The following is a 27095-nucleotide window of genomic DNA, read 5'->3' on the forward strand; positions in this document are numbered from 1 at the left end:
TAGAGAATTGCAAGTCTTGTGTATTCTGCTAGCAGAGAAAATTTGTCTGCCTTTTTTATCAAGTTTTCCGCTATTTTACTTTTCAGAATTTGAGTAAAACTTGTTTTTCAACCCAACGCAATTTTCAGGCAAGTGCATTTTCACTTCTAGTTTAATTGGAGGCCAGCAAGCTTGGTTGGATTTGTTTGATGGCTTTTTCAATTCCTTGAGGTTCCAGTGACTTGTGATGTCTTCTATTTGTATTTAAAGGCACAGCCAGCTTTATTCCAGGCCTTGTTATTCTATTATAAAGCTACATAAAGCAGTAAATGCCTATTAGTAATGAGCAACAATCAATAATGTTGTGTAACCAAGTCACCCCCTTCTGCTTCCTATCTCTTCATTTTGTCTTCAAAGTCCCCTTCTCTCTGCAAATATTCTGCTTTGTGCTAAATAGTTGCTGATGCTCAGTGGATACAGAAACAGTGGGGCTGGCCTACGAGGTCGTACGGATCTCTAACTCATCCCTGTAAGGGCAGGGCTTTAGCATAAACCATCCCCAAAGTGCTGGATTAAGTTTGCACTTGGGATCATAGGCCAAAAGGGTCCTGGTAGTGGGCTACAAGGGCAAGCAAAACTGTGCAAGTGCTGATGCTGGCTGCAGATAATGACTCACCTCTTCCCAAGCATGATGCACCACAGTCTGATGTGGTTTGCAGCACTTCCTGAGAGACCCGTGGGTATTATGCCAACCTTAAGATAAAAATTGAGAATGATTCTTCAATTCCACTTAGGGAGGGGAAGGTTTCAGTTGTGTATTGAGGAAACTTGTTATTTCCACTAAGTGGTAGCATTAAGAAAAGATCTCCATTAAGCACCTAAAATGTCCTCAATGCATCTGGGAAAGAATGAGGACTGGTGAAATGGAGAGGAAATGTAGAAAACTGAATTAGGAGGTTTAGGACCAGAACTGAGCATCATTTTTTTCCCTTGTCAGCAAATTAAAGAGATAATTTTGAAATCCCTAATTCCTTTCCATCTTTCCCCTTTTCCCTGTAAGAATCAGTTTGTCTTATGTACCATGTTAGAAACTTTGTTCTGTTTCTTTGTAGTCTCTGGCACATTCAGGACCCCTGCCTTTCATTCTTATAGTTGACATTAACAGCCATTTGTCAGGAATGCTTCTGTAGTGACATCCTCACAGGAACACACTTAAGAAGTCTGCTGCTTAAGAGACAATTATCAAGGAGTGAGACCAGCACAGAAGGCAAGCATTTCACAATGGAGTCAAAGCTGTAGTGAAGCTTTTGCCTCAAGCTAAAATAAGCCAGGTACACTGAGGCTAAAAACAATTCCATGGTGCAGACACATGCTGAGTAGATGTAGCATTATTATATCATAAAATCTTCCACACTTCACAGTGTAATGTAAAAAAAAGGTATGAGCTACTCAGCACTACCATTCTCTGCTATCTTGTGGCAGATTGACACCCTGTACTGGCTCAGGGCTCCCCTGGTATCATCCAGGTCCACATAATAGAAAGCCACTTAGCATGACTTACCATTTAATATACTCCCACTCTATATACTCACTATCTTTCTGACTTCAGTAAGATTTTTAATTTTATTTTTTAATTTGTTTTAAAGTCCCATTGTTTTCTTTCTGTCCCATCTTTGGTTTTAACCCCAACTATTTGGGGTTGTAGGAGTTTTGTCCAGACTACCTAGCAAGGTAGCACAGGTAAAACATGCCGAGCTCCAGCTGATACTGGTAAGAGGACTTTTCATAACAACAGGAATCCTGGAATGCCTTTGGGAGCCTGTGAACTGAATGATGGCTTTAAAGCCAGAGCCCTGGTGTCTAATTCCTCACTGGCAGTGGGAGAGCAAGCTTTTAACTTCCATCAGAAATGCTCTCCTTGTCCTGTGTGTGGACCTGTTGTGTGTGAGTGGTGAAAAGGGAAGAAAGCCCTGTCAGTTCTCCAGACTTCTTGAAAGATTCTTGCTTACCCTTCACGATAGTAACAGTGAAAAATAGTTTCCGAATGACCTAAAATATAAGGATTGCTCTTGTCTGACTTCCCCAGCTGGCTGGTTGCAGGGACCAAAACTGTGCAATTGAGAGATGTCAGAAAAGTAGACGAGGTGGGTTTTCTTCTTTTAGTTGGTAGTATAGAAGCATAATAGCACTTGAGCATATATCTTTCTGATTGATATTAGCCCTGGGGAGAAAGACTTGTACTTGTAAAGTCTTACTGTAATATGTGTATACATTGTTTTAATTGGACAGCAAAGAAGGAAAATATATATATATATGTTTCTATCTTTATCACCTTTAACCCTTCTGACCATATATAAGGAGATCCTAGCATTTGAGAGCAATTGAACTTGTTCTAATCATACTCTAAATATATGGTAGTAGTAGTTGTTTTTTAGATCCTCATTCTTAAATGTTCTGGCAGTACCTGAAATGACTCAAAGTTCAGTGTAAATGTTATGTGCTGTCTGCTCTATGTTGATATTAGGATGGCACATTTCCCAGTAGCAAAGTAAATAATTAGCACATGAGAAGTAGTTATTTCTGTTAATAAACAGCCTACAGTGCCAGTTTGTCCAACATAAACCTATTGGATTTGTATGCCATGGGGTCATGGCCTCAAAAATTCTATTAATACAGACAGGGTAAGGGTGGTTGCTGAGTGGCTGGAAATCTGGAACCTTGGAGGAAGAGATGATTCTATAGTTGTGCTTCTATCTCAAACTCACCAATGATCAAATTAGCTGTAGGGGATTCTCTCCCTCTGGATGTACTGCCAGATTAATAACACTCAAAACAAAGGCTCTGAAGAACAGCAGGCAGAGCATGGTCTCATATGCCCTGCCATAAGTGTGGAGTTTCCTATCCATTCTAGTGAGGATGATTGCAGTAATGCCTGTCTCAAGTTCTTCTTAGAGTCAGAATATGATCCAGTGACCCTGTCTATGTAAACTGCTACAGACCAGCTTGTCACACAGGAAAAGGTAGTCTAGTTTGGCAGAGGAGGCAGTGCAGCACCCTTAGAGAAAGTTTCCTAGTAAAACTTTCCTGTACCACAGCTCCATTTGGCTGAACAGTTGGTTTCTAATCCTCCTTCGACCTCCTTGAGAAGAGGCGAGGGTCTGGCTTTTCACACAGGTGTCATTGAGAGGAGGGGATGGAGACTGAAACCTACCTGCCTGGCAGGCCACCATTCAAATTCACTCTGAGTGCAATGAGGGAGAGCTGACTAGGATGATGATCCCTTTTAAATTAATTTACAGTGTCCAGATAAGATTAACAAAGATGTTTCAGCCCCTGAACTTCTTGCTACTTAATGATGAAAGGAACAAAAGCACCAGCAAATTTAAAGATCACCCAGAGTCCAAAGAGTCACCCTCACTAAGCTGGCATTTGCCCAAATGTGAGACATGAGGAGGGAGGAAGAGTATTATGGGATAGCAGTGAGGTTAAAAAGAAATGCATTAATTCAGATGACTCCTTTCCTGATAGTAATAATGGAGGTGAATTTCCTTTTTCTTGAAGATGCAGCTTTCCAGAATCTGTAACACACTCTTAATAGTTGTACTAGATGATCTTAGGGGTCTTTTCCAACTTAGAAAATTCTGTTATTCTTAGACTCTTTCCATCCATCTGTCATACAGTTATCAGATGAAAAGGTAGTTGGCTCAAGCTTGAAAGTGAAGCCTTCCTTACCTTAGAAGTACTATATCTCGCTCCTCTTTGTCATTTTTTTGAATCACTGCAATATGCAAAACTGCTGACCTTAGCTCTCCTCCTCCTAATTAGGCAACAGGATTAAAACTCTTTATTAATGCCACCCCTCCCAGGCGGCTGCAGATATATATGCTTTCACAGAGTAATTGCTTTCGGGCCCTCATTTTAATTGAAGTCGTGGGGGGCCGGTGGAATTCCGCTGCCTTAATCTCCCACTGGCTCACTGGGCCTGTGACACAAATTTAGAAACAGAGAACTAGTTTCCAGATCTGCATCTGAAATAAAATGTAAGTGAGGAGAAAAAAGTAACAATAGTTAATAGATGAGTTGTAGGAGGAACTAGACTGGAAGAAAACAAAGTCTTTCACTTTGGTTCCTTCTTTTACTGGGAAAAAAAAAAAGTGAAAAATTTTCTGGCATTTCTGTTTTCTGGCTTTTGTCTAATGTGGTGCACTGATTAGTTACACTGGTGCAGCTTGTAACTAGGTTAAACGGATCCTGAAGGAACTCAAAGACCATTTAAAGCAAAGTTTAAATAAAACCTATTTTGCAACTATGACCCACAGCTTTCTAGGTCCTTGCAGTCTCAGTGAAGGAGTATAACCCAAATATGAAAGGAACGGCCCTCTTCCAATTCAGACTTTGTCAACTTTAGCTCCTGAAAAAATGTTTCAGCTTTATTGAAAGTTCATATTTTGTTGCAAATGGACCCTTTTAAAGGCACTGAAAGAAACTATTAGCCTGAAGAAAACATTTCTGTCAGAGGACCTCCAAAAAACCAACAGGTTGGAAGAAAAATGTGTGTTCATGCTTGATTACACAGAATATAGTCAGGAGGGTTTTATGCATAGAGACAATGCTTGGTTTTATGCTTAAAGAGTTTTTGAGATATGTGCTTTAGCTAGGTATTTCAAATGAAATGAATAGTAGTAAAATGGTAATTGTATTATTCTTATATGTCTTCAGAATTAATATATTCTAAGATGAACTAATTCATATCCATCCATTGTTTCAGGCAGTGACTGCAGACACTTCTACTCTGTATAGTGTTCCAATTAATGTTTTCGAAATTATAGTCATAATCATAAGGACTGGAAACTATAATTTTTCAAGAAACTGTGCAGATACAACAGCAAGGAAAGAAATTGTCTCATTTCAACATTTTAAAATAGGTTTTGTTCAATTCCTTTTGTATCAACACAGAAATAACTTCATAAAACTGCAGGTATATAATTGCCTCTTTTGGAGGTTTTTTTCCAACATCTCACAGTTTTGACAGCTTTCAATTAATTCTTCTAGAACTTAATATACATCCTTCATTCTTCTTACTCTTTTTTTCTCTGTAAGTCTAGCTACTGGAGCAGAGTTTTACCACAACCTAAAAATGCCCCAGTGCCACACACACAGAGACAGCCAAGGTTCTGCGCCTGTCAGTCCATGGTGTTTGTAGTACTAGGGTTTTGTTTCTCGTCTCTGACAAAAGGCTGATTACTGTTGCCAGCTCTGTGCACAGCTGAGTCTTTCTGGAGCGGTCAGTAGCTCCTCATCACATCTGTCTAATTAGGCTGATTGGTTCACAGCGCGGAGCCAACCTGATTGTGAGGTGTGCCCGGCTCAGTGTCCTTGCTTCTAACTGCTTTTCTGTGTGTTAAATGAGCCTTTGCTGAGGCCCTTTGTGAGCCACTGCCAGCTCCAAGCAAAGATGCATGACCAGCTTAACGCTGAAGAAGTAAAAACTATCCTGCTGACATTCTGTGGGTGAGCTATGCTACAAATACATTGAGGTCTTAGTTGTGGCTATACTGAGAGAAAAAAACAGCCATAGAGTTAAAAGGTTAGGGATTTGGACAGACATTCGCGAAACAGGGATCTAAACAAAGAGATTAGTGCAGGCTGATTAAACGCATTTTCCATTTAAAGGTAGTTTGGCCATCCCAGATAGCTTTAAATCTGTTTTGTAGATGACATAAACAAAAAGCCCCCCATACTAGTTTGAGGGGCTGTGAGCCTACAGCTAATACAGTTTCAGGCCACAATTCTTGCATCCCCTTCATATCTCAGTGATCCCATTCAATTCTCCTCCAGGGCCAGAGACATTTGCCTGGGACCATGGGCGTCAGAAATGCATCTTCCAGTGTTGCATAAGAAATAGATTTTTCTAGTAGAAGTGTAATGAAAACTCATGAGGAGGCTGATGATGAGTTACACTGCAGCTACAAAAAGGATGAGACAGGGCTGTGGATGGAACAAGCTGCCTGATTTCTATGCTGCAAGACCAAGAGGGAAACAGGGGGGACAGGGAGGCTGCATGGTGTGAAGCAGAATTCAGACATTGGTTCATCTTTTACATCTGAAACTTGGAGATGTTTACATTAATGAGATTTATTCACTCCATAGTGGTGGCCCAGGAGCTAATTCTCTGTTGGCTGTAATTTTTGTAATCAAAATAATTATTTAAGCACACCATGCCTAGAGAAGCATTTGCAGCATATATATATATATATATATGTCAAATTGGATTTTGAACTCTCCTAAATGTGCAATTGCTCTATTCTCAGAGAAACCATAGCTCTTACATTACAGCCTTCAAGTTATCCATTGACTTTGATGAGCAGTCACAGGAATGCTGTGCTATTTAATATGGGCTGTGAATTTAGTATATCAAATGTTCCTTTATGTTGAACCTTGTAATGAAAATGTCTCTTAATATCTCTAAACCTAAAACTGTCAAGTGCTCTACTGGGTTCAAGTTCTGCTACGGTTAAGTAACAGTTAATGTCAAGTGCATCAAAATTTGCAGAAATCATGTTCCTCTAAAACAGATGAACGACCTGACAGATTTACATCAAAATCAGACACTTTTTGCAGTTTCATTTGATTGCATGTGAGAGTGTTTTGCTGATGTTCTGCTGTGCAAATTTAAAGTGCTGCCATTAGCTTTAAAAGCACTGCAGTAAATCCACCATCCATGTATCTGACTCAGCAAAACTAAACCCCACATTCCTTTTCAGACACTGAGTTCTTGATATTCTGCTCTTTTACTTTTGTTTATTCTTAAGGGATAAAATAAAAATCAAATTGTTTCATTTTGGAAGAGAAGGAAGATGTTACAGCTGCAGCACTGTGCAACATTTGATCCATTTTCCATTTCAAATATACATTGGTATGTACAGCTGACATCTATGAAGAATTTTGCATTCAGAATGAAAAGCTCATTTGAACACAATATACAGAGTGCATTGCCATTCCTTTTATAGAAAGACCACTGCTCATGAGTAGTTGTCTAGAAAAAATCTTACTTCAGACACATGACAGATAAGAAATCAAAGTGTTTCCACAGACACACTCCTTCCTCCTTTCATGCACCCACATGGCTTGACCAAGCTGTAGTGACTCACAGGTTTGAAAGACTTTGTCCATGTCATAAATGTTAAACACTGGAGAGATTTGTCTGAAGAGATGAGATAAATTGTGCACAACTATTGCAGTCAAAGGCCGAGGTGGAGTGTGGGTGGGAGAGGGTAGTTTGCACTGGTCTGAGAGTGAGGGAGTTAGGAGCTGTGTTTGGTGTCTCAATGAGTATTTATAGGTATTAGTCCTCATGCCTACATGACTTAAGGTATTACAGCTGAAAAACTGGGCTTAGGAAAGGCTCAACTGTCTTTGATAGGATACTTTATATTGTTGAATTAGAATTTCAAGGAATAAAAAACCACTTCTTTCTCTTCAGTTTGAATAACAGTCCTTCATGCTTGAATGAAGCTGAAACAGCCAATGAGTCTATGGTGCATAGATGTTCACTTTTAATGAATAGGAAGCAGTTTTTCCTCTCACCTCCATCAGCTAATCACTGACCAAACCCTAGCTTTCTCCTAAACATGTTTTGAGATCTGCCTGCAGTCTGTTCCTGAGTCCACACGGTGTGAACACTGGCATGCAGGTTCTATCAGAGACATTGATAGACAAATTGCTCTATACCTCCATGGTCTTTCCTTCCCCACCAGGGGAAAGAGGGAAAATCCTCAAGCAGCAGCTCAAAGGGACACGCTCACATGCCTTTAGAAAATGTCTCCCAAGAAGGCTTACAGGTCATGGATTTCTTGCAGATCTCCAGTGAGTCTTTAACAAAGGCCAGGACACCGGCCATGCTCCTGCTGAGCAGCAATTCACCTCCTCCACACTGGGAAAACTTATCCAGCTGGTTACTAAGCTACCTAAGCTGGCAACCATGCTTCTTCACATCTGCCAATAAATCCCAATAGGGATTATAGTGTTGTAGTATAATCTGAGTGAAAATATAGTAGGTTAGATTTGTTGGACCTGGCAAACCATTTGTTAGATAAGGCCTCCAGTATCAAAGCTACTGTTGTGGAGAACATATAAAGCATTTATATGTCCAGGACAGGTAGTGTAACATGAGCTGATAAGTAAGGTGACTAATTAAAGCAGAAAACCTTTGCTTCCTGAATTAACATGTAACATTTGAATGGAATTAATAGGAACCCCTGAGGCTGAAATAGGGACATGGCTTTTAAACTGTGCTGAAAGGCATTGGAATAGTTACACTTCTTTGTGAGGCAGACTACAGAAAAATACAGAAAATAGGAATTTGTGTGCTAAAAACAGGGACTGTCCTTTCTCCATTGGAATGTCTGTCAGCTAAAACAAATTGGCTCAGCTTTGTCATTTAAAACAGTGACTGATATTTTGTCAAGTTGTTCCCTTGTGGATAGATTCTTACAAAATGAGAGCAATTATTTCATTAATTTGTGTCTCATCTGTGGTCCCAGATGATGCAGTTAATATAGTTTCTGTAATGTCAAGTTAATGCTTGTTCCTCCTTTTGGTGATTTTTTACAAACTTGCCCTCAGCTTGTATTATATCCTCTGCTAGTAGAGGAGTTGAAACTTGGGAACAGAGAATTTAAGTTTGAACTAAAAAAAATTATAAGATCCAAAGAAATGAAACTTCCACACATGGCTTCAAAAGCGAGTTGGGTTGTGGCTCCCCACTTTCCAGTGGGGGGCCAACCCAATGCCTGGACATTTCACAGCATTTTACTTCTTCTTGCATTCACTTTTTTTCCATTTTCTGTGTGAAGAGCATAGTCTCGCAGCATCTTGACTGAAGAGGAGGACAAGGTATCAGCTGGAGACAGTGGGACAAAGTTGCCAAATGCAAACCTGCTGTTGACATGGATAGTGCTTCCCAGGAGGCCTGGTCCTCGGCCCAGGGAGCCTCTGGGCGGAAGATGGAAAGAAGCAATACTCATCATCAGAATATCTAACTCATTTCTTGAAACAAGCTGGATAGCTATGCAGGGAAAAGTTATGCTTTCAGGAAGAAATTTCACCTAAACTTTAATTTCTGTTTTAAATATTAATCATAATTGATGACCTTAACTATTCAACAGAGCAGTTCTTTGTATTCTTCCATGCTGTTGGGAATTTTTGAGTGGTCTTCTCAGAGATAAAATGAATGCTGCTGTAAAACTGTTTCACAAAATAAATTTGTATGTTTCAGGAGATGCTTCCTCCACAATGATGGAAAGAAAAATGTAATCAGCATAACTTGGTGCAATAAAATGGTACAAAAAGCACTGGGAAGAAGTAAGTCCTTGAGAGTGACAAATCCAAGGATTTTTTTTTATTTTTTCATTCCACTTGAAAAAAAAACACAACATAGTTAAAGCACTGTTAGAATTGATGTTGATCTCTCTGGCTAACATTTCAATGAGTTAAAACTTCAGGGATGTTTGGCTGTATTCCAGTTTTTTCAGTTCTATGCTCTTTTAAGAATTTTAATTTTTCTTGGATAATTAGATCTCTGACATTAGACGCATATAATTAACAGGGAAAATGGCTTGCATGCTGACTATAATAGCACTGTCTGACCTGTTTGCCAGATAACTGTTATGACCTGGTTTCTTGGAATCATTTTATTCCCACAGATAGCAGCAGACATGCCTAACTGGAACCACTTCAATCTTTTTGAAAGGATGAAATCCTGGGACCTTTTACTGATTTCAGTCGTTCCAGGATTTTGTATGCATCTTCAAAATTTCTTTTTAAGATAATCCTTTTTTAACTTTTTTTTTTTTAATAGTTGAATCTGAATGATTCCCCCATGTCAATAGAATAATAGGACTGAAACTTCATGTGCAAAGCTGTATTGCTCAGAGATGTTTCTTAGAATTGTCACAGAAGCTTTTACTGTAATTTTCAAAATGTGCCTTTCAGGGTGGGAGGGAGATGTGTTCTCTTTAAACTAAAATATTATCTTTATCTGTCTGTTATTAACCAAAGTTCAGGACTTGAGTGTCATTCACGTCTTTTGCAAAATTGTTCCCAAGACTTTTTTAATAGCCTATTTACCAACTGCTAAATAAACACCACCTGACAAAAAAGGACTGGAAAAAATGTTTTCAGCTGCTTGTTACCATGTTTTTTTATGCTACTTTCAACTTACTTTTTGCATTTAGGTCAGATACAGTTTTGGTTCACTAAAATAAAACTTTCATTTCTCATTTTTTAAGGAGTTAAAAATATCCCCCTGGTCAGGGTGAGAGAACTCTCACCCGAAAGGCCTCATGGGAGCTCCCTATGTAGATTAGACTAGAAAGTTCTTTGTCCCCCTTGTTACCATTGGTTACTTTTTGCTGCAATAGTATTCATATTCGTAATCCACTCTCCCAATAAATTCTCTGCCCTCAGACTCCACCCTTATCCTACCCTGTATAAGTTACTGTAAGCCCCTGGACCTTGCATTTTTTGGTGCACCCTATCCTAAGCTCAGTTTGCTGTTTGTTGTTTTGCATTGTTTTTGCATTTGTTATTAAAGTAGTTCTTTTTCAGGTCACCAGATCGTGTCTGTCTCTCATTTATATCACCATCAAAGGGACTTTTGCACCTGAAATCCCGTGGTGACACCCGGCCTTCCTATCCAGGCCTGGGCTGTCTCAACTAGACTTTACCTTTCATATTTTACTGTGAACTAAAGTCTTTCTCTGACAGAAATTATCTTTTCCTAATGTCTCATCTCTTGAATGTTGAGTGTGGACTGCAGAGTCAGCTGGATTTCCTTGTATCTGGACTTCTAGAGGAATGCCCTAGTTTGAAACAATCCCTTACATTAGGAGATGATGGGTATCCCCTCTGCTATAAACTTCTGCTTTCTTTAATCTTTGGTCTCCTGTGTTTACGTATGTCCAACCACCTCCGCTCCGTTCTGTTAGTTCTGCTTTTGGCTAAATTTCAACCATTCTGATGTGCATTGCTCAGTAGTCTTTTCTTTCCTCAGGGTTCAGGTAAAGAGGCTAATAAGACACAGAAGTGTTATGGACTACAAAATGAAAATAGAATTTTGAAATTATAGAGATGTAGTACCTAAATCATTATTCATGTAACTTTAGCTGTCTCAGTTATCTTACCAAAATAATTTTGACCAATTATATGGATAAATCTCCAACATACTTCAGTACCTGGCTTATTCAAAGTCTGAAATCATAGACCTCAATGATTAGGCATGTGAATTTGAGATTCCCCTCTCCATGGAAACAGCAGGAAAGATCCAGCTCTTACTGTGTCCAGTGTGCAGTCCCATTCTGCCTGAAGAATTCAGACAGACTTTGAGACATTAGAATGACAATTATTGAGTGGTTTTACAGCAGGTGGTATGACTAACAAACATACAGAAACCTTGAATGATTCTTTCTTGATTCCAATGAAAAAAAAAATAGTTATGAATGAGGAAGGTAAAGGCACTCATCATTGGACAATTTCCCCTCATTTTTCTTTTATTTCTCCTGTTTTATGACATTCACACTTCTAAAATCTCGGCTATCTTTCCTAGTAAAATCATTTGCTCTTGTAGCTGAGCTTGACCCCTTTGAATAATAAGAGGCTGTGATATGTCACTCTCAAAACAAGCAGTGATTCCAGGATGCTCTGTGCTGAGATTTCAAATAGACATCAGTCATGACAGTTAAAACAACTGAATGAAGCACAATAAAGTAGGTGTTATTTCTATGAAGAAACCAGGTTTTAAAGGTTCTCAACTACAGTGCTTAGTGGTTTAAATACTGCTTGTAGTCTTAATAGTAAGATCTGATTTTTTCTATGTAAATTGACCTGAGTACTATAAAATGGAATACTTCATAGGCTCATAGGATTGTGATAGTCTTGTCTTTATTGACAGACTTACCTTCTTATTATCATTTTTCACTGAGCTCTAAGGCTTTTACTGTTTCAAATAAAATGATACAAATCATTATAGATAACTTCTTGCAGTGTTTTAAAGTTTACTTTTTGCTTAAGTAAAATTTTATTTCCATTTCTATTTTGAATTGGTAAATACGTGGAGAGCTAACAACCCAGCTACTATCAATATCTTTCAACTTTTTACATCTTATCAAGAATCAAGGAATAAAACAAATACATTTGGTTTTCAAGATATTCACTTTTTCATCCAATTTATAAAAGGCTAAACAATTACTTTCTTGATTTTTGTTTGAGAGCTGTGATAGAACTTTATACTAAATTACATAATTGCAGGCAACCCTCATTATACACACTTCTATTCCAGTTGACACATGCACTAATCTGATAGAGTGAAATGTTAATCTTGATAATAATTTCTTCTATTTCTACAAAGCTTTTCATTCTTTAGTGTCCAAAGGCATTTAAAAGATTTTTCTGTGCACTCCTGAGTTCTACAAACCCTGTAGAAAAGCCCCCTTTCCTGACCAAGGTCATTAGCACAATGAGAAATCTTTTTTTCTTCCAAAGCAAAATACATTAGTACAGCAGTTGCGGGTTTGCAGTCAACAGTGACGTTCATTTTGCATTCAGCATGCATGTTAGTGCCTAAATATTAGTGACAAGCATGCCGTAACTACCTAAGACAGGAAATACTTTGCATGCACAGCCTGTTAAAAATTGGTGCATACCCATAAGATAGCTAAAGAAAAAAAAAAGTGAAACATATATATATCTCCTTGTGTTCACCACTGGTTATGCTAGGAATGTTTGCCAGATCTTATTTTGGATTCTATTTACAGTCTAAGCAAAACATTGCTCTCAATGCATTTTCACTGACATTAGTTAAGAAATAGCTCGTGATGATGGTATTCAATACCAGAGTAAATGGAAAGAGCAGGAACCTGAAACAAATCCAGTGAAGCTCTGCAAGCTGTAATACCCAGCTCACACTTGGAAAAGCTAACAATGAGACAAAGGAATTTAAGGAGCAATTCAGGCTAAGAAAGGTTTAAGGAAGAAAGAAGTGATTGAAGCCCCCTTCTATGAAAAATGTTTCAGAAAGAAAAACCTGAGAGCCATCATGGTTACCCTGTTGGGCTTCCTCCCACCACATCCTGGAAAATGCTGAGGATAAAGGGACATAGACCTGGCTGAGATGGTATGATTATGTGAGACCGTTCTGACTGCTACTGAGAGTCCCCAAGAAGTGTCTTAATGACTATCCAAGGAAATAGAAGTAAAGTAGAGTCTAGAAAGAGTAGAGGAGAATGCATTATTTGTCATAATTCTATTATCTTTTTAAATTTTTTGTGGCATGGATACCCTGAAAGGATTTAGTACATGACTATACCAACACATCAGCAACCCATTGAACTGGTTTGGGTCATTCCTGTTACAGTCATATCGGACCAAATCAGTAAATGGCTATTAAAAGGCAGGAATTTCTAGGAGCATCTGTGAGTTGCAGGAAATGTTGTTACTGATTCTTCTTTTTATATCGCATTCCTATAAAAAGTGAGAAGAAATCTTATTGCCAGCAGAGATGTAAAATCAGGTCGGGACTGTCGCTGGTTATTTAAAGGTATTGCCATGCTTTTTGTAAGACTGAACATATTACATGCTGTATCTTGGCTAAATTCCATCTTTTATAATTACATCCTCTTCTCCCCTTCTCAAATATCTCTCGCTGTCACAAGAGGATGCAGTACTCTTCATTTTCCTGGTCTAGATGTCTGTGTAACAGCCTTTCAATCTCATCATGACCTCCCTAAAAGATATATTCAAGTCACCCCAGATACAGCGTGATCTCTGCATCACTCCCTGTGGCACCATTATGGATGGAGAAAAAGAGGGCTTTGAAATTAATATTCAGGCAGAGATTTCGGGTTTTTTCCCTCTTAAGTACAAGCACAAATCTGTTGGTTTGGCTTCCTCCACAGTTACTCATTCGCTACACTCCCTGGAGCAGTGGGAGGCTTAATACTTTACTCCTAAAAAATACTTTGAGATTATTTAGTCAAAATGCAAACCACCAGTGTTCCATTAGTACTGGGAATGCTTTCAGAGCATTGACCAGCTTTTGCTTCCAGCTTGATGAGCTGATGATTGTACCCCTCAGATGGCATTTAGATAAGCAGAATCCACGGGGAGTTGTTAGCATGTTAGCTGCTCAATGAACTGCCAAGATTGTACAGTAAGCAAACAAGGGGTGAGTGATCATAAACAAAAAGCCCCAGCCATGTGATACTATTTTAATCTTGTTTTCTCTGTGGGTACAATGTTTGCTGGAGAGAAGAGCCCGCTAGCCTGTCACTTGGAAACGCAGAAAGATACTCTGAGCAGTGGTCCTTGCAGTCTAGTAGCCAGCTGCAGGTGAGTGAAGATATTGACCAGTACATCTGGCCAAGACCACCGTGCCAAAAGTAAAATTCTCATCACAGAGGGAACAAGGTATCCTGTTGCCAGTTTCCACAATGACAAAATCTATTCAACAAAGAAACAGAACTGCTTCTCACCTGGAATGCTCAAGAAAGAGAACGATTTCTCACCTGGAATGCTCACAAATTGGAATGAGAGGCTTGGGGTGAGGCTGATCAAGTTTCACTGCAAGTACTAGTATGACAACATTTTTTCTGTGTCTAATGGTTTTCTGTGGTGCTCAGTCTGCATCCTCGTGGAAGCTGGACTCAGTAGACTTGATTCTGCTTTCCTTCAAGTGTCTGCAAAGGAATCCAGACTGCAGCAACCAGACTGCTGTGTACACTTCCTCACTGCTGTGTACACTCTAGAGAATGGTACATAGTAATTTAAACCAGTGTCATCTACAAGCAATATCATCTCTATGTGCTCTCTTAGACCCTCTTTGCTCAGAAGCATGGGATGGTTCATGCACCAAGCTCTGAATACTGACAGTTATATCTCCCTCTTTCCTTTTCCATTGTTATTTTTTCTCCACTAACATGAGAGTCTAAAAAGAAATAAAATATTTGATAAGTACTGATTTCTTATCATTCCTTCAGTGAAATCCAGCACTGTTCATGTATATCATGGGCAGAGAGGTGCTCAAATATTTCAAAGGAATGTCCATACCCAAAACACAAAAAAAAAGGGAATCAAAAACCATGACATGGGCCAGATCCCACCAACTTAATCTTGCCACTCTGGAAGTCTCCAGCAGGTAAGGCTTGACAGTACAGCAAGTGTGTGTTTATATATTCCTGGAGTCAGAAGCCTCAGTGATGCTCTTATGAGGCTGGCTTCTGTCAGAGCTCAGGAAGAACTACCAGAGCGCGGAGGGCTGTGCCACAACACACCCCGTCACCTTTGTGTGTGGGACCAGAGAGTGTGAGCAAAGGAAGGCAGACAAGACATGGCACCCACACCTCCAGCATCAGACCACGGCACCCATGCAGCCAGCATCAGACCACCAGCAGAGGAATGCTTGGCAGGGACTCCAGGCAACACACAACAGCTTTTACACAGGGAAACAACCTCAGCTGGGGGCTGGGAATTGGCAGTCAGGTTTTATTCATCCAAATTGCTTTCCCCTACTCCATAAATCTACGCTCCTCTCCACACTACAGAAGCTGTTCAATTTCCTCTTGTTTAGCACTGTGCTGCAGTGTTCCCATTTCCTCTGAGTACCTTCACGTAGAAGCTGATCGGCAGTAATCACAAGTCCAACTTCTCAGGAGTGAAGCGTGGGTGAGAGATGTAGTTCATCTAACTTGATCAGTCTGTTTTGTTATACCATATATTAGATCTTCGATAGCCAGCTCCCATGGAAGGAAACAAAAACGCAACAAATCCAGTTTCTTTTCCTTTTTGCTTTTTTGGTAAAATTTTATGTTTGACTCATCTTTCCCAAGCTAATTGTCGAGAAACTGACAGATCCGTCGTGGTTGACAAGTGAGTAATTGGGAGAAGAGAAGGAGTGCAGCAGGTGTTAGTACTAATTTGGTAAAACAATTAGAGTAAGGAGTGGTATGATAGTCACTTACAGAGTCATGACGTTACAAGCTCTTCATACAAAATGTGTGCAGGATTTTACAACACTTAGAGAATTAACTATTAACCAGCCACTCCACATCCATTTCAAAGGTAACCTGCAAGTTCACAATAAGAGGTTTTTGAGCTTCTTGACAGGAAAGACCAGATCACAACACTTGTGGGGAACTAGGCAGAATTTAGTTTTATGATTCTCACCTGTCAAGGTTGCTGGCTACATAGAACAGTCCTTGCAGGGGGCAGATCCCATGCACTAGCTGTGGCTTGGCTGTTCTAGGCTGGACTGTCAGGGAAGGTTGCTACTGCCAGAGCTGGAACATTCAATTGCTGTTGCCCTGCAAGGATGTCCATTGCCCATAGCTGCCCTAATTCTCCAAAACTGTGGCTTTGATGAGTCACTGCTCACTGTTAAGAGAACGATTTTACAGCAAAGCCCAAATCTTACTTGCTGAGTGAAGAAATCACCTTTGCACCTGGAGAATTCCTCCAGCACTGAAGGGAATGGTCTAAGATACTGCTGCATTTTAGAAAGCAAGCACCGGGAAATAAATTCTTCTACTTACCTGCCAAATCTGCCCCTCTGAGCTCTGTATTCCTTTGCTTCAATCTCACTTGTCACTGTCACTGCCTCAAGAGCAAACACTGTTCTCGTTTTGATCCCTGTAATCGTGTTAGTGACTACAGGCCAAATAATGGATTTGACTGGCAGACCCTTAAGACACTCTTTTGCTCTGAAGTAGCTGTACAAATAGCATTGCAGCGTTTCATCTTCATTGTCTGCTATGGATTTTGGTATCCTATATGCTCTGTTTCAAAAACATAAAGATCTTTTCCCTATCTAAGTTCTAGTCCTGAAGATTCGCTGGGGATTCAAAGAGAAGCTGATTTTTTTTTTTTTCTGGCTTCTGCATAGTTATTAAGAATACAGAGGCTGCAGGGCAATTTCTGCTCTGGCTTTCATCTGTGTAGCCCCTACTGTCTTGTAAACTTGCTTTCACTTTCACACACTGATTATTTGAGGTGAAGGGGGCCCGCAAGGCGGCTCCAAGTAACAGTTGTGTTTCTAAGGGATGAGGCCAAAGGGGAATCCAGTTTCCTCTCCCAGAGCTATAAGGTATTAAAGATCATCTCTGACTTAGACCCCATCAAATCACCTCCAAACACCTGTATAGATCCACTAAACTATTTTTTTTTCTTCTCACTTTCCAGGATGTAAGAATTGCTATTAGAAACATATTTGGGTTGCTTTTTTCTGTTTTCTTTAAATGAAAGAGTCATCTCCACCAGCCATATGGAGTGGCTCCTGCTCAGCAAAGCGTATCTGGTGGGAAGCACATCCATTCAGCCTTTCACAAATACAGACTTTAATTCAGCAGGGAAGAGAGCTGACAGGCACCTTTGCAGCAGATTTAAATCAGAGGCAAAACCTCAAGCAATACGAAGCAATCTGAGCCTGACAACAAAGTCACGCTGACCTTCTGCCGGTAGTGCTGCAGACCCAAACGTGACTTTGGTGCTGCATCCTCAGGAATGACGGCACTGGGGGAAGCCAGCAGGCTCTTCCCAATGGCTGCCTCGGCTCTGCTGCTGCCTGATGGAGTGTTATCACTATGACAACCTACAGGTATAGTGAGTGCATGATAGTGGGAGCTCCAGATGACCCAGATTGCGTGTGCATGGCTCAGAGCTGGGCTTCCCTGCCTGGGAGGGGAGCGAGGAACACGTGGATCCACAGGTAACTCTCCTCTGACTTTGTCCTGTCATTTGCTGGCAAGTTTGGGATGTGGGCAAGGTGGGAGCCTTAGAAACACTGAGTAGCTAGGATTTTAAACAGCCTTCTCTGGGACAAGGAAAAAGAGTAATTTTTCTCCTCTTTTTCTAGAGCTCTTTTGCTGGGCTTCTTTTTCTTCAGTAAAAGACATGAAAGAATATAAGGGTACACATCAACTCTGCCTTCTCCAGTCTGTTAAAAGATAAAATGCTCCCAAACCTCATATACACTGCCTGCCTGTGTGTGTGTGCATGTGCATGTGCATGTGCATGGGCGCATTACTTTCCTTCACTACTATGACAGCACATGCTCCTCCAGAGCTATTCACAGCATTAGAAACACAACTCCTCCCTCCAGTGCCGTGTCTGTGTGTGCCTGTGTGTGTGTGTGCGTGGCTTGAGCTTGCTGCCACAGCTCACCCCGCTCTGATTGTGGGGCTGACGGTCACGACGCTGCTCCACACATCCAGGCTTCATACAGAGGGGAGGAGTAGCAGGGAGAAGCAGGCACACAACTGACCTACAGAACCATCGATAACTTACTCCCTCGCAGCACAATTGCATAGGAAAGGGGAGGGAGGAAGGAGGGGAAGGAGGAGGAGAAGAGGGGAGAAAAAAAAAAAGAAAATCCAGAGAATTCTAGTCTGGCAAATATAGTGAAACCAAGCGGTCGGAGTTCATTTGCTCCAGAAGAGCAGAGAAGAAAGAGGACATTAAATGAAAAAAAGCAAGAACCATCTGTAGCTTTTTTTTTTCCCTGACAGTAGCAGTGTTTTAGAGGTAAAATGATTCCTCCGAGCAGCACGACTGAAGTCAGCGTGGATAGTGTGGAGAAAGAGAATGAAGTGGAGAGCACAGAGCAGCCCCCCTCTCCAGCATCAACTACCAGCCAGGAATCAAAGGTACTCAGAGAATGAGATTTATTTTTTCCCCTCTTTCTTTGTTTTGAAAAGAGATGTATTGCTTTGATTTTCATTTGGAGCCCTGTGCCAGGATCAGCGGCAGAGTGCTGTGAGCCACCTCTGACTGCGGTGCCTGCTCCGACACTCCTGCTTCTGAATTCTCCCTGTCACCTCAGGAGTCTGAGCTGGGAAAATACCTGCCTGCTGAGATGTTTGGGTTTGTGGATTTTTGCCTGTGTTTTCTCCTCCTTATTACAGTAACATCCTGGGGCAGTGATGGGGCTCAGGGAGGGGTTCACTGTCAGTGGACACTGTTATCTGTTTTCACACCAAGTATCAGATCACTTAAAAGGTTTTTGTTGGAAAATTGATTTTTCTCAAAGGTTCAGAGAAAATAATTTTGTCTGGGGGCTTGGAGTATTTCACCTGACTTTACTTCTCTGGCAGACTCATCAGTGAACTTTCACTGTTTAACGAGTCTGTTGAAACAGAAGATAAGTCACTGTTTTATCACAATGTACCTTACTTACACCACACAGAGAAGGATTTTTGTTTTCACAGCCTTTTTTCTGTTTGTGGGTTTTTCAGTGTAGTTCAATTTACCTTACTGAAAATCAACTTTCAGCTCAAATTGCATGGCCTCTGAATTTTTAATTGACTTGCATGTGAAAAGTTTTTCTGACTGCTGGGGTGTTACTTGGAAGACAGAGAGATAAAAGGTAAAGTAGTACCCTTACATAATGACAGTTCCTTGAAGCTGACTTGGATTATATGCTTTCACTGATTCTCTGTTACTTATGATTGATACCATGAGAGCACCTGACATATCTTTCTGTGAACTTCATAGTGATGTTGTGCAAACATGTAAAAACGGGGAGGTTCTTGTCACTAGGAGCTTACAGGTGGGTAAAGCCTCAGGAGGTATTGTGTGGGCAAAACAGCTGCTTGAGAGGCAAGGTCTGTGCTGGCCTGAGTTTAAAGGCAGTGGCTGCCTTTAAACTAATATAGTATATATGTATTATATATAGGGTATAATATAGAAAGACTGCTACATTATTCTGCAGTTATAGCTCACCACTTTCTGTGTCTGTGTGGGTAGAGTTTTGATGTGGGCTTTGGGCTTCTTTATTTTATATATTTATTTAGAAGCTATACTCCAAGGAGGAGAGCTGAGGTATTCCCTGTGTAATACAATCTCTTGAAGAGAAAAGAGCTTTTCCAGTAACAATAGCATATTCACTGTATACATTTAGCTCTTCTGGAGTCTCCCTGGTTCATGGAAAATGAAAAGTAAATGGATTATTGGTATAAGCCTGGGGTCTAAAAGGATACAGTGCCTAAATCCCACCCCGCTGAGTCCACTTCTCTGGAATTACTGAAGTGTTATGTGGTCAGTGGGGAGCTTTGCCCCTAATGAGGTCCCAAAAGTAACTGCAGCCTTCACTGCACTGCCAGCACCAGCTGCTAAAGTGTTCTGAGCTGTGCGTGGGCCTGGTGGGCTGCGTGCTCCCTGTGATCCCAGCTGTGATCCTCACCCTGTGCCAGAATGGTTAAGGAGCTCCATGGGCCACTTGATGACAATGGTGCTTGAGGGACTTTCCCACTGGGTCATGGAATGCTGTTCCCAAAACAGACTGGCATGGATCCAAAATTCAGTGAAAGTGAAGAGCTGCACAGAGGGTTTCTTCTTGCTGTTTGCACACCCATGTGTTTCCAAGGATGACAACAGGAATTAGGTACATCTAGCCAGAGAACAAATAGGCTGCAAACTACTTTATAGTCAAACATTATCATCATCAATTTTTTTCAGTCTTTTGAGCATTTGAAGCAATACACTGGAATAAGCAGAAGCTCTGACCATGCTGTTGTTGCCATTACTTGGATAGAGATATTCTAAGTAAACAAATAATAATAATAATCTGTGTATTCACATTTTAAAGCTGCAAATATGATCAGATAGCATGATGTATTGTCATATCAATAGGTAGAGTCAAAAGAACCTTCCGATCACTGGGATAATAAGCTTTCTTTTTTTGGTCCAAGTTAACAGGAGGATGGAAAAAATTCTGTGATTTCATAAAGATGCTGTTTATCCTTGGGGTTTTCTTTATTTTCAAAGATAACTGATGTACTTCAAAAACTAGAGTCTGACAGAAACATAGGTCATTGCTTTTATCCTGTGGTGTCCCATGCTGAGGGAGCTATCCTGTCATTCACAGAAAACCAAGCTTTCATCAGGAACTCTGCTGCCTAGGTTAAAAAGTTCATGTCTGCTGCATTTACTGCAGAACAGTTTGTGCAGTATCTGATTAGCCCACAACAACTTTTTTCTGTGTCAAAACACTCCAAACTTGATAATTTTTTTCTGTGTCAAAACACTCCACTTATTATGACTTCAAATATACGAACAGAACCAACATGGGTAATAGCAACTTTCAAAATGTCTTTGAAAACACTTCAGTGGAAGAGCAGTTTTGAAAAAATAATGTAGAACTAATAGCTGCAAGCTTCCTTCCAGTCTAATGTAACCATAGACATTGGTGGCATGTAATCTGTCATATTAAAGTCCAGAAATTAGTTTTATCTTGCACCCTCCAGACTGTTCTTAGAAGATGACAGGGAGCAGGTACTGCAATTTCTAATGGGCATTGAGTTTGAGAGGCAGAACTTCAGGCTGCTACCTGAAGTAGCTGAAATTTGGAAGGATGACTCATGATAGTCACACATCTCTGTTGCAGGAAAGCAGCTCACTCCTAAACACATGCTCAAGCCTCCCACCACCTCTTCCCATGGACTAGGAGCATAGTTGCAGGTGAGCACACTGTGGCTGGTGAAAGAGCCATCCTGTGGGACTCTATATACTGCTATGTGCTAAAAACCCTAGAGCCTGAGTAGCTAAGAATCTTGCAAAACTAATAATTAATTTATTAAACTAATTTGTTGGCTCTTGAAAACATTAACTTCACACCTCAGTATGACTTGAGTGGATACTTTAAAGTTTACCAGGAGAATGACTTCAGGAAGGTACCACACAAGTACATGCAACTGCTATATTTATTACATTCATGTGTTTGTAGTTATGGCTCCCACCTGTTTGGGACATTTGCAGCTGGTTTCCAAGAGGGAAAATTACTGGTTTGCCAAAGTCTTTTGTAAATTTACAACTCAGCAAGGGAGGAAGTCATTAGTTAATGAATCCTGAGGGAAAATTTCTTCTGGGTGGTAGCAATTAAAGACACACTGCACACTTGTTGAATAGCTAACATAGAAATATAAGCAGAAATCTAGTGGCAGCAGAGATCATATTTCTGATGTCTTTTATCTAAATGTACCTTGGAATTTAGTAAAGAAAACTAAAATTTGAATGAATATGTGTCCAAAGGACACATCTTACACATGACATGATTTCTTTATGTTTTGGCATAGCGGGCACATAATTCTGTTAATTTTGTTCTTGTTTTGTCTTGCTGACATTTATATATGAAGAGGAAAGAACCCATCTGCTTATTTCTTTAGCTATCAATCAAGTTGTTGTCACTCTTCTGTGAGCAATGGCTGGAAAATTCCTAGACAATAGGGTTATCTTTGAAAAATCCCTTAGCATTTTTAAGTTTTAGGGGACACATGAGCATCTACAATGTTTGAGCTAGTGCCACTAGGATGGATTAGCACTGCTGATCTTCAAGATATTAGAGTTCCATGTCAAGGTTAAAAGTCTTTCAGACTTTCTCATATACCCCAGAAGGGGTATCAAGTCCTGCCCCTGCCATTGAAGGCAATCTGTCATGTAAAAGTTACTTATTTGAAAACACTGATGGATTTCTGTGAAGACAAACCTCCCCCCCCCCCGGCCCCCGCCAGTTTTCCCATTTCCATCAACTTTATTTGCTAAAATACAGCTACTATCGTGTTCTGCTGTAATCACATATCTTTGGAAGGATTCAGAATTTTCCTCTGTACCACAAATTCATGGGTTGAAGAAATTGCTTACACTCAGGTCAGCTATAAAATTTGAACAGCTAAAAAAATTGAAGAAAGAAAGATAAATTTGGTCTCCAAATAAATATAGTATCTGGGCTATGCATTTCAAAAAATAAATGAGTCAGGCTTAGTCTGACGCTTTCACACACTGACCTAGTGGACAATATTCAGGGAAATGCAGACCATTACCTTCAAATTCAGGTATGCCAGTTCTGGAGATGCAACAGTTATTCCCACATGAACTAACCTGATATATAGTACATAAAATAGAAGTTGAAAAGATTAGGAAACCAATAAAAGGATTAAGCATTGAAGTTCAAGATGTAGACTTTATGAATATTGCCACATCGGTCACAAACTTGCACAAAATACCTGTCCTGCTGCATCAACAGAGCAATATTGCTAACCTTGGGTTTCAAAACCAGGTGTTAATATTGGATATTGAACTAATATAAGCAGCTTGAAACTCTTTGGATTGTGTGGGATTTAAATCACATAAAATTTGTGCTATGCTGTTAAGCAGAGATCTTCCCACTTAAAGAGTTAATACTTTATGAGGCTCCATAGATGGTTACTCATCAATATTTTAAAAGGGCAGGGAGTATGGTGTGCAGTTAGTGTTTCACCCTCCACACCAGTGATAAATATCCAGCATGTAAACTACTGCTGTAGTCTTCAAAGGAATACCAAACAGCTTAAAAACATCCCGTGAAAGGGGAAGAAAGAACAGTTTTCCTTCTACAGTGTTACTTCCATGCCTCTCTGTAAAATGGTGAGTACATGCTGTGAAGGTAAGACTAAGGGAAAGAAATTAGATTAAATATTTTTATGTGTTTTGCAACAAATTATGTAAAGGAAAGTTTCATTAAAGCAGGGAAATAATACTCTAACCTATCAATGTCTCCTCAGCAGACTCATTCTTTTGTTTACACTTATTTTGACTTTCTCTCTTACTCATGTTCTGATTGAAACTCTCTGGTATTGTTTTTACTTTGACGTATATGTCAGATAAGTTTCTAGACACTTTGAGAGATCTAAGAGAAAACAAAATGTGATCAGTTCATTCTCTTCTATCCACACTTTCAGCGGTGCCAAAATGGAGAAGACATCTATTAACTTTTAACAACTAAAAATGACTACGGAAATCTGGTGTGGTAAAAAAAAAATGGATTTTTTTAAAATAGTGCAAATTTTCACTGAAACAAACAAGTTGTTTACCCAGCTGGAAAAGAGTTCAGTCCGCTGTCTCTTACACTGTATTCTTCATAAAGTAATTCTTTTGTATTTAGCTTTTATGAGTACTTTTAAAAAGCTCTGCCATTATCTCTATGGTCTAATAACTGCTAAGGGCTGTCCTCTATGCTTCATCCTCTTCTAATTCCAGTCTACATTTATTTTTTGCCAGCTTGTGTGGCACTGTAATTTTAATAATATTGCTGTGGTTTAAACATCTCCTTTCCATTCTTGGTGCAGGTTTCCATCACATAATAGACTTTCATATCTCTTACTAACCTTTTTTTTTTTTTTTATACTACATAATCTGGGCTGACTTAAAATAAAATGTCTATTCTTCATCTCATTTTGGGTGCAGACCAGTGCCCCCATTTCAGTATTGAATAATCTTTCTTGAAAAAGAGTGATTGAGTTTGTGCATGGTATTCTCTATGAGAGCTTGTACAGTATCAATAACTCCCAGAAACCTTGCTTATAATGTCTGTGTCTCCTAGTCACCCCTTGGTGAACCAGAGGTCTCCATTCTATTTTTCTGGAATTTCCAGGGACTCCAGGCAGCATGCATTTTTCTCTCCTCATCTGCAGTGGTTTGAATCAGGTCTCGGGCACAGAAGTTTGCATTGCCAGGGCTGAACTTCATCACATTTCCCTGACTCCATCCCTCAAGATCCAGGCCTCCCCATATGTGACAATGCCTCCCACCTCACGTTAAAGAAACTTCCCTGTCTGACCATGCAGGAGCCACTCTGGCACAATCACTCTCGGCCCACCCAAGCAGGGACCCAGGCTCCTTCCCAGGTTCACATCCCACAGTCACACAGGCACACCAGGTTTCCTTACACACGTGACCCCAGATTTCCCATAGCACATCCTCAGCTCTTTCAATCCTTAAAACAATTTAATCATGCTACAACAGCAAAATAACAGCTTGAGGCAGTTGCCTCCAAGGAGGGGCCCCAGGCCAAGGAAACCCTGGGAGTTTACACCTTTACAGGTAAGCGTGGGAAGGTCTGGAGTCCTTGGCTCCTGCCATGTCTCTGAGTGTCGGGTCACCAGGCTGTGCCACAGGACCCCATACCCTTTGTTGTGCAAAGGGTCAGCAGTTCACAGTCTTGTCTGGGGTTCTGCCAGCCAGAGCCCAATCTGCAGCTGCACACAGGGCTATCTGCACTAAATGTATTCCTCAGCAATGCCAGAGGGAAATGGCCTTATGGCATGTCTAATCTTTGAAAAAAATCCAGTTATAAAAGTAGAGAGAGCAATATTGACCCTAAGACTGTGTCAGAGCTGTTCTTTGAGCACCTCCACCAATGACCAACCTTCATCCTCTCCTTTCAACAGCAACCATCTCCCACTGAACTTTCCATAAAACTTATTTACAACTTTCTTTCTTTTCTGTCTTGGCTGAGAGTCTCTTTCAGCAGTGGATTCAATAATTTAAAGGAAATCCAAGTAGACAAAATCCACTTTTGACCTAAAACATTTTCCAGAAAATTGTCTAAAAAATTGTTCATCTTACTCATTACAACTGATCTTGGAGGATTTAATCTTTTTTTTATTGTTTCATTTTGATTTGGTTTTGTCAAATTCTGTTGAGGTCACATCTACAAATCTGTATTTGCTGGGATCACATTGTCTGCCTCTCAACAGAGACCTCAATTTCACTTTACATAATTTCTGTCTTGATAAAGCTTGTTAAGGAAACCTGTTTCTAGACTTTCAAAGTAAAATTTTATAACACAGTTTAACTAGTTTCTTTTCTCCCCTTTTCTCCCCTTCACAGACACATTTCTCCCCTCAACAGACACATTAGACTGCTTTTTTAATGTTGTGCCATAAATTTCTGTAATCTCTTTCCTATTATTCATGTTGTTTTTCCCCAGGATCCTGGTTCTGGGAAGAAGGTAAGCTGAAGTCTTTGCTGAAGGTCCAAACCAGCCTTTTATCTTGTCCTTACTGTACCACAGCCTTTTTCTTCTTTTTCTTTCCCTAGCCCAAATCTTCCGCGGACATTTCCTAAAATACATTTTCAAACGACTCACTCAGATTTTCTTGAAAATTAATATCCTTTGACTTAAGGAACTGTGCTTGAAAGGTCCAGTTTTATTTCCACAACATTGGTTTTACTTTTTTCTTTCTTTTTCTTTTATTTTTTCTTTCTTTCTCTTGCTTCCCTCCCCACCTTCTTTGAAGACTATTTTCTTAGTCCAAATTTCCTTTTTGAGGTAACTATTTTCACGCAGTTTTCCAAGAGCACACATGTACAGAGTCTTTTTATTTATCTTCGTTTCATAGCATTAGCATTAGTATTACCAGCTTTGAAGTAATTATGTGTCTCTTACATATCCAAGCACATTCAAGACAGCTCTGCTGCTTTCCATGCCACTGCTGAAACACTCATACCTTCCTACAGTTACTAGTTTGGGTCCTTCTATGTCACACTCCAAAGACTGATGCTGTCTAAAATATACCTCTAGGTGTTTGAGAGTGCTAAAGGCCTGAAATTTCTTCAGAGTAATGGAGAACATCAATCTTGGATTTTTGGAATCCAAAATATGGTGTAGAGGTTCATTTTTCCTATGCGCTTTATTTAATTTAAAGGCAGGTAAGTCATAACCACTTGATAGAAAACTATAATTTTTTGTATGACGAGCATTTTGCCTATTGCCTAGGAGCCATTTCTGCATACTCCTGATGGGTATAAGATTGCATATTTGATAAATTTATACTATGTTTGTCAGGCAGTGGACTAGGCTTTCAGACGTGAGTGTGAGTTGAATATTCTTAACCCAGTAGTCAGTCCTGCACAACTTCCCAGTTGCATAGGCAAGCAGTCATTCAGTATTCAATGAGCACTTCCCAGGAAAGTGCTGAAGCATAAGCAAACTTTGCATGTTCATTAGCAAAGAGGACCAGCTGTGAAAATGAGAACTCTATGTGTGAGTGACTGAAAAAAACTTGACTTCATTTTCCTTAGACATATGCCTCTGTTGGAGGAAATTCCCGTTGATTCAGTAGACCAGCTCAGAGAGTAAATGCTCCTTGTCAGGAAATTTACCCCAGGAACCCTGTAAAACATATTTACATGGATGTCTGAAAAACAGATTTCTTGTGTCTCTGATATCAGCAGTTATATGTGACAAATGGCTTGCCCATCTTCTTATTTATTAAGATGAAATGAGTTCCATGTCTGTAGTTTCACATAAACAC

General features: G+C 40.0%; 1 protein-coding gene and 1 long non-coding RNA gene across 2 annotated transcripts in view; both read left to right on the top strand.

The window, feature by feature from the left end:
* The window catches only part of LOC134562792 (uncharacterized), a 43153-nt gene extending 32576 nt beyond the window's left edge, over window positions 1-10577 (top strand). Inside the window, exon 3 of the long non-coding RNA XR_010083269.1 lies at window positions 8835-10577. This is a non-coding gene — a long non-coding RNA (uncharacterized LOC134562792). The remainder of the gene's footprint in view (window positions 1-8834) is intronic.
* A 6114-nt stretch (window positions 10578-16691) lies between these two features.
* Window positions 16692-27095, top strand: part of STAC (SH3 and cysteine rich domain) — a 71886-nt gene continuing 61482 nt past the window's right edge. The window contains exon 1 of the mRNA XM_063406389.1: window positions 16692-18671. Coding sequence (XP_063262459.1) covers window positions 18555-18671 — 117 coding nt within the window. The 5' untranslated portion in view covers window positions 16692-18554. The remainder of the gene's footprint in view (window positions 18672-27095) is intronic.

The sequence above is a fragment of the Prinia subflava genome, chromosome 1 (assembly GCF_021018805.1).
Source record: "Prinia subflava isolate CZ2003 ecotype Zambia chromosome 1, Cam_Psub_1.2, whole genome shotgun sequence".
Classification (NCBI taxonomy): domain Eukaryota; kingdom Metazoa; phylum Chordata; class Aves; order Passeriformes; family Cisticolidae; genus Prinia; species Prinia subflava.